We start from the raw sequence: 8,537 nt of genomic DNA, 5'->3' as shown, positions 1-8,537 counted from the left end.
GAGAGAGAGAGAGAGAGAGAGAGAGAGAGAGAGAGAGAGAGAGAAGGGGTCTAATCCAGCGACTTCTTTGTTAGGGACTACAAGCCAAAAACCACTGGTTAAACCTTTAACAATGGATTGTAAAAGTATAAAGTAAAAAAAATGTATATTGAAACTCAAGTACAGTATTTAAGTATTAAATGCACTTTGCTACCTTCCACCACCAAGTTATAAGAAATTGAATAAATATACTGTATAGAGGAATATATTGGTAGCAACCTGTTAGACTGGCAGGTTTGAAGAAGAAGGAAGAAGAGGACGGAGCGTTGGATTGCTTCTTCGGTAGCCCGTAGGAAGGCGAGGATCCCAACATTAGTTCCTCCTTAATGGCACCATGCTTGGGATGGTCCTGAGGCAGCTCACTTAAACGTCTCTCCAGGGAAAGGCGTAACAAATCCACCTTCTGAGACGACTCTTGCATTCGCGCCTGGGCCTGAGGGACACAGAACATTCTTAAGAGTAAAGCGTGAAAAAAGATTTTGATCGGCGATTTACCAACGTGGACAGGGTCACTTTTGGTTCCGTCTCTCTTTCTCTGCTCTTAATTGTGATATTTTGTGATTACATTCTGAATTTGCAACGTTCTCTGTCAGGTAAATGTAGTAGTACAATGATGTAGAAGTACGCTGTAAGTCAGCAGTAGGCTATAGAGTGGATGTATGCTCTCTTCCACTGCCCCCCCCTACTGTACTGTCTCCCTTGGTGTCTTCTCCACCATCTATTCAATTCAATTTAATTTTATTTATAGTATCAATTCATAACAAGAGTTATCTCAAGACACTTTACAGATAGACCACACTCCAGAATTTACAAGGACCCAACAGTTCTAGTGGTTTCCTCCAGAGCAAGCAACAGTGCGACAGTGGCGAGGAAAAACTTCCTTTTAGGCAGAAACCTCGGTCAGACCCAGGCTCTTGGTAGGCGGTGTCTGACGGGCCGGTTGGGGTTAGAATGAAGAGTGGTAATAACAAAAATAGAAAAAAATTAGTAGTTTGTAGCAGTTCTTTGTAGTAGTTCATGGCATAGCAGGACGCTGTGCGGCATCTCACCAACTACCTCTTCCACTGTCTCCTCCTCTGATCTGGCAACCTTTATGGGTTGCCAGATCATATAGGGGGCTTAACCTTTGCTGCCCAGAATGAAAAAATATTCTTTCACTTCTTCCCTGACATCTTTTAAACAGACAATAAATGATTATTGTATACCTATGTTTTTGACAGGATATTGAATATTATTGAAATAATATCCAGAGCACTCTGCTTTAATAAATGTAGTCTTAATGTAATTAGAAAGACTAATATAGCATAATTTGAAATAAAAATAAATAAATAAAAGAAATACATCTTCAGTCCTTGCCCTACCCTCCAACATTTCAGATAACGCAAGCCAGCCAAACTGAGCCATAGCTTGTGGTTGCAAGGCATATAATATTTTAGCCACAAATTGGCTATATTACCAAATATTCTGGCCTGTCTGGAGTAAATATTAAAAATGTTAGACCAGCTTTCTACCAATTTACTTTCTTCTTCCTTCACTCACATCTCAGATCATCTTGTTGGAAATACAACATGACATCGTGACTTTGCGTAAACATACACAGTGACTTTCTTAAGCCAAGTGGCGTGTAATTTTTACCCATTTTGAGCTATCCGCATGTATGTCTATGCTGTATACAGCGGGCAAAAACACGCCACTTGCCGTGTTGTCGCCACTTGCTGTGTTATCGCGAGAAGAAAGAGTTTAGGAAATGTGACACGCGGGACACAATCCCCAGTCTCTTGGGTGAAAGTCCTGTGTTTACCCATCCACCACCCTGACCAGATTTTCACCCTTTCATACTACTCGCTACGGCGTAAAATTAACACGCTAACCCAAGTTAAGGTAAGTCAATGAGCCAAACTGAGCTGTCACCCATCTGGCTATAGCAATGTGCTTTCCTACAATGTGACAAATGTGTGAGAATGAAAGATTAAGTTGTTACATTTTACTAATCTACTGGCCGGCTGGCTGGTGAGCTAGCTTGCTTGGTGCAGAGAGAAAGAGCTCTACATTACGATCTATTAAATTTAAAAGTATAGGATATTCGTTTATTTTGTTGTTTCTTTTTTTTTTCTTTTTTAAAAAGGCAAACGAAGAGGAAAAAGTCTGAACACACCAAAAACTAGCTGAGAGTTGCCTTGGTGTGTCAGGGCCTTAAAATGCACGAGAGGTAAAATAGTGTAAGAAAACTTGCTGTGGCCTCATAGTAAATAGGATTTTAACAATTTTTTCTTGCTTATAGTGCAAGAATCGGTCGAAATCAAAGTAGAATATTTGGCGAGTCCAAAGCCTGAGTCAACTCCGAAAGTCAGAGGTAATAGAAAACATCCTCGAGTCTGGACCCACGTACTACAGCCCTGCTATATACACTTGTATAACTGTAATAAATCACCAAATAGTAACATTCTAATTATTACTGTCTCATAAAATGTAAATAAAAAGGTTAGAAAAAAAAAAATCCCAGCTGGTACCCACCTCTGCAAGTATGCGGCGGTCCTGAATCTTACGCCCACTCAGCTGCTTGACCACATTTTTGGCACCTTCTGCTACAGCCGATTCAATCTTCATGTGGTGCATGAGGTCAGCTATTCGCAGCTCCAGAGGACAGATCATCTCCACAGGGTGACCTGTGGGCAAGTGGTGCATGTCAGACTTGGGCTATATCTGCCTATTTAAGAACAGATACACTAAGCTCCACCAAGGTGCAGATCATGGGCACATGTCTATTGGCATAATATACTAGCGAGAGCCTATTTTTATTGTTTAATTTGTTTGTTTTCCTGAAACCATGTATTTCTAGTTTTTAGTTAATGTGACCCAAAAAATATGACCAAATGGCGAGGTACATACTTGGGAACAAGGCTCTACATTGTATTGCTATATTTATACCTTTAGAGATTGGTGCATTTCAGTGGCCAAAGCAAGGTATCGTATATCAGGGTATCTTATTCCCTACCCAGTAAAAACACCATGTTAAAGTTAAATTGGATCCATTATTTAATAAAATCTCTTGTGATGCTAAGAGATGGACGACTCTCAATCTCTCAATAGCAGGGAAGGTCAATGTTATAAAAATGGTTTGTGTTCCCAAGCTGAACTTATTTATCCAATCTCTTCCTCTTGAGGTTCCCCTGTCATATTTTAAATGGTTTCATATAGCATGACAAAGTAAAAGTAAAATACATATTGAGGCTGACTATGTGATCTATGTGATATACGAGTCTCGTATATGGATTTGTCGCAGTTAACTTTTTTCAGTAATGGTTATTTTATACTCTGTGTCAGTGGATATTATAAGGCTAAGAAAAGCACTGTACATGTACTGTATGTGTAGTAAAATTTACCTTGCAAGCCATCTCGCTCGTCTCTGGCTTGACTGACTTTGATAATCTGCATGCGAAGGAGCTCAATCTTAGTGCGACTGTCCTGTAACATCTGCTGGGCTGTAGTCATCATCTTCCTGTCCTGGAAAAACAATGGGATCTTAATGCATGTTGTCCAATGGAGACACATTATGATACAATGGGAGTGACAAGACTAGGGGGAAACCTAGTATATGGCTTGTGTACAGGGGCGTAGCACAAAATTCTGGGCCCTGTAGAAAGGCATTTTCTAAGGACCACAGCTATTCATTCTAGCATCTTTTTGGGACCTCCTCACATAAGAGCCCTGGGTACTCAGACCCCTTTTTTACCCCAGTCCGACGCCCTGCTTGTGTATGGCCAACGTTCTATACTGTGGCCAAATTGTTACACGGATACTCAGTGGTACCGTCCTTAATGTAAATTCCTGAATATAAATGTTCATTTGCAGTTTACTCTGCTTCTCTACACTGATGTCAGATTGATGTACCAACACTTTGTAGGTTGGCTTAGGTTTGCCTTGGACCAGCTCTTAGTTATGCTGCTATAGTTTAGACTGAGTTGCTGTAGTTTTGACTCTCTTTCCATCTTTGTTCTGTGTTATGATTTGACAATATAAATGAAATGTAATTGAATTGATCACAGTACTATTTGAAGTGATTATTAGAGTAATTCTAAATGCCTTAAGTGGCCCAAAAAAATGTGCCATCACCCTAATTCAACAGTTGCATGACATGATCATTGCATGTGTCTTGTATGTGTTTATATTCATATGTATATCTTGTAGGTGTGCCACCGTCTAATCGATTAATCTAAGGACCCTAATTTGCAGAGCTGTAGTACTCGAGTCCAGACAGGACTCGTCCGTGGGATGCTTATTAAACGAAAAATACTTATTGCTGGCCATTCATATCTATGTTCTCATACTTACATGATAACATATAGCAGTTTTGATGGTGTCTCATGTTATAATGCCCCATTACATGTTTTATCTGTTACATAGTAAATATTGAACTTAAGCTAAACTTTTAAGAAAAAAAATAAATATTTAAATCGAATCCTAATCGCAATTTCTGGCAGAAAAATCGCAGTTATATATTTTCCCCAAATCGTTTAGCGCTAGTGGAAGTGTGCTTGTGCGTGTTGTGATGTTTTTAATTTGGGCCATATTGTACTGTACCTTGACTGAGCTGTGGGTGTAAGTCTGGATCATGTTCTCAGCACCCTGTTTGACTTTGGTCTCCATGGTAAGCTGTTTCTTCAGGGTTCTGACTCGACTAGCCACTGGTGAGGTAACCTCTTCCCACTGACATGACTCGGCTGCTGGGTTGTATTCCTCCTCCAAGCAACCTGCATAAAAATAACCAAATGGTGGGTTAGGCATTAGCTTTTCTCTTTCATTAATGGTGATTCATTTGAGAGGGTTTAATTACTTTTTTGTAATTGATATTTTAGTTATTTAGAGGGCATCCATTTTTGTACCCTGACACAATTCTGGGGTAGCGGTGAGCACTGTTTTCAGCCACAGTGTGATTTCGATGCTACAATTTGCAATTTCAATGACCTGTGCAATTTCTTTATTCCCAACATTATCTGTAAACGCATGAAAGAAATTCTGTTTTTGCAAGATATTTTACCTTTATTTTATTTATAAAAAGGACAACGCACATTGATTAACATTTCTGCAAATGTGCCAGTGTTAGCCAGCTGGCAAATTTTCAACTGTAGAGTAGTCTTTTGACAAGATGTTTTTAGAACAAGAGATCAATTAATCTCGATACAGATCACAATCTTTCTAAACCAGAAACTTGAAGCATTAGGACAGGATATCAGTTTTTTAAGTCCCCAAAAAAGGTAGTTAACTATACTCATGCAGCTGATTACCAAGCCTCATTAGAATTAGTCCCCAGGTACTCCTGATGATTTGTAAAAAGCTGTAATAATAATAATAATATTACATTTATAAATAAAATTTGTATAGCACCTTTCACACAAGAAATGCTTTACAACAAGGAAATTGCACGATATAAACAGACATACAATGAACATAAAAACCGGGATAGAATGCCATGATTATTGAAAAATAAAACACACGTAGCGCTACACCTACAACTGGGAGTTGATTAGTTGAACAAGGACATTTGCGTCCTATTTTAATCCCCCACTCCTGCCCCGCTCACTATCACTCTGCTCTCAAACGGCCCTCTGTGCAACGTATGCTGTTACATAAAATAAAGAGATGAGGGGAAGTGAACATGGGGAAGGGGAACAACTAATGAACACGCCATTGTCTTACTGTTCCTCCGTGCAGGTGATCAGTCAGTAGTGTTAAATCAGGTGCAGCGGATATTTATTTACATTTCCATTTACTCCCTCCTTATTTTGCACCTTTAAATAGCAATGGAAATTAGGGGTATAAATGATTGAAGGTGCATTATGTAATATATTTACTGTGTGTTACCAAAAATGACCACAATGTGTCATCAGTTATTAAAGAAACATGCTAAGGTGAAATACTATCTTTTCTGATGCTAAAGCCAATATTTTCTCCTTTGAAATTTCCATTCCGAGACCGAATGTCTGCCTGTGTGTTGATATCGCTGCCCATTTTGACAGACAGGGTGGGTTGCCAGATTGTAAAATTGACCCGTTTCAAATGTGTTTTATATCAGAAATATGGATTTCTTTCAACCAAATTGCCCAAAAATAACATTAATCTTACGCTTTTTGAATTCTTTTTTTTTTTTTTTTTAATGGTTTCAAAACAGTATCCGGACTAAACTTTGACATCTACCCATCTGAGATCCACTCAACATCCTCTGATCTTAACTATTAGTCAAAATAATTCATAATTTCTGCCTTTTTAACTAAAAACGTATGTGTAATTTGATATAAATGAGCTTTGTTAACCATGAATTCCAAGAATAAGTATAAAACCTGTTATTAAACCAGCTCAGGTTTAAAAAAAGCGCCAAAAGCTGGAAAAAGTGAGAAAAAAAAAAAATCAGAAAAAGCGTCAAAAACATTGGAAAAGTACAAAAAAAATTCAATTTTGATCTGGAAGGGCAAGTTCATGGTTAACGGGAAGACAACACAAGGGTTAAGCTTCAGGCTAAATAGGAGCGGGCATTTTAAGTAATTTCACAAGTAATTTGTGTACTCGCAATGAATTATACAGTATAGTGTACTCAAGTTGATTATTTGCAAAAACAATTGAGACAGCCAGTAAAATGATCGTTACTGGTCCTGGCTAACGCCGCCATGCTAACACAGCATAAATGCTTATGTTGAGGATCAGGCAATCAGCCCACGTCTGTTCAGCGGCCGACTAATGGTTGTAATGTCAAGCCGAGAAAGAGTGTCAGTCGGGTGGAGAAGAGGGCGAGGTCATGATGTTTTAGCGGTTGTTGCAGCTATTTTAAGCCAAGAGAGGATGGTTGTCAGTTGGGTACAGAGCCCCGCATGAGAACAGGCTTTTATGACTGTCAACATAGCCAGCATCTGACGTTAGCTACTCCGCTGTGCTGTAGCGTAATGTTTGGCTACGTGAGACTAGCATCTAGCTGCGTTCTCAACCTGACAGCCTCTGCAAACTTCGGGTCTGGGGTGGAGGGGCCGGGGGAGACGACAGTCTTCATTATTTTGAATTTGGACTGCAGTTTAAACGCTAGTTGTCAGTATTACATATTGCACCTTTAAAATGATTATCGGTTAATTGCCGTAAATAATTTAACCGATTAAAAATATATTAACCAATAACGCAAAAGACAAGGGACGTGGGGCGTAACTGTCTTCTATGGGAAGAAAATGTAATGTTAAAAGTACACAAGTGAAAATAGGTAGGAAGGCGATTGGTGAACCTGAGAGGACGTGGTTAACGTGAGGAGGTCACCACTGGGTGCAATCTCCACTCTCTCACATGAGGACAGAAAATGAACACTGCACAATAGAAAGCGAGACGGTCTTAATTACAGTGGTTCCCTAAACAGACAGGAAGGGCCCCGTTTGCTTCCCTCCCTGTCTGTTTATGTAGGAAACCAGCGTTGTATCGTCTGTCCTGATCAGAACATCCTGACCAGTTTGAACTGGACAAAATTGCTTTAAAGCCCAAAAAGCTAATAGCTCCAGGTGGTAATAGCTGCCAGAACCCTCTCACTGCTGCAGAAAGCCCCCCCCCCACAACCTCAGAGAAGCATCTGCGGATACCACTTTGCGAAAAGACAGCAGTGGTTCCCTTACATAGGTTCCACTACAATCAACAGTGTATTTGTTTTTACAGCACACACAGATCAGTGGCCTCCAGCTGTTCCCTCTCGCGAAGTCTCATGCCGCGTGCATTACAGCGTCAACACTATACTTCAGGCTCAGAGGAAACCGTTATGGTGCTGGTGGTCTTGCAGTGGGATTAACTGTACTAATTAATTGTAAAAATATAAAAAATTAAAACTTTGTGGCCACACCGCTGTGAAAGCTCTCGAATGTAATTTATCTGATTCTCCGCGGCAGTTTATAATAATGCTGACTGTAGCTAACCGCTAACAGAGCTAATCATCGTCAGTTCCCGCTCTCCGTGCCTGTACCTGTATATTATGGACTCAAGCCCGTATAAAACCCAAGATTTTATTAAGTTGGCTTTAAGTTTTAAACCACAACTCAGTTTCTTGAAGGACAAAAATCTGCTCAGAGGAGTCACGAGATTGGCTGGACGGAGATGGCAGCTTGAGGCGAAGCTCCTAGCACCAACTTTGCTTTTATTTATTGAAAAAGACGCCAGGCTTTTTTTCAAGCCATGGATTCAGCACTGGTCAAGGGTTTCGATTTTTTCTTGCTTTATCCAGCAATCCTGAAGATCAGGAAAGGCGACCAGTATAGAGCATTCACCTCCTCCGGGGATGCTGAGGATTATGTGAACCGGGCTGCGCCCCGTCCTCCTGCTGCGGCGGGGAGAGCTGACGCTTTGGAATCTATCGCGGAGGGTGCCTTGGAGGAGGATCAGGACTGAAACTGCCTGATGAAGGGTGTGCTTTGTCTTGTTCTTTTAATGTGTCTTGATTTTATCACACCGTTGTCTGATATGATTACAGAGACTGTGTTTCT

The 8,537-nt window shown here is 40.2% G+C and overlaps 1 protein-coding gene across 1 annotated transcript in view; it reads right to left on the bottom strand.

Annotated features, from left to right (window-relative positions):
- The window catches only part of pkn3 (protein kinase N3), a 43,407-nt gene that overhangs the window by 19,114 nt on the left and 15,756 nt on the right, over positions 1 to 8,537 (bottom strand). Inside the window, 4 exon segments of the mRNA XM_032539393.1 lie at positions 259 to 472; positions 2,554 to 2,705; positions 3,423 to 3,543; positions 4,621 to 4,790. Of these exon segments, the coding sequence (XP_032395284.1) occupies positions 259 to 472; positions 2,554 to 2,705; positions 3,423 to 3,543; positions 4,621 to 4,790 (657 nt within the window).

The sequence above is a fragment of the Etheostoma spectabile genome, chromosome 16 (genome assembly GCF_008692095.1).
Source record: "Etheostoma spectabile isolate EspeVRDwgs_2016 chromosome 16, UIUC_Espe_1.0, whole genome shotgun sequence".
Lineage (NCBI taxonomy): Eukaryota > Metazoa > Chordata > Actinopteri > Perciformes > Percidae > Etheostoma > Etheostoma spectabile.
Note: the sequence above shows the minus strand (reverse complement) of the source record. Positions and strands in the feature narration are given on the sequence as shown.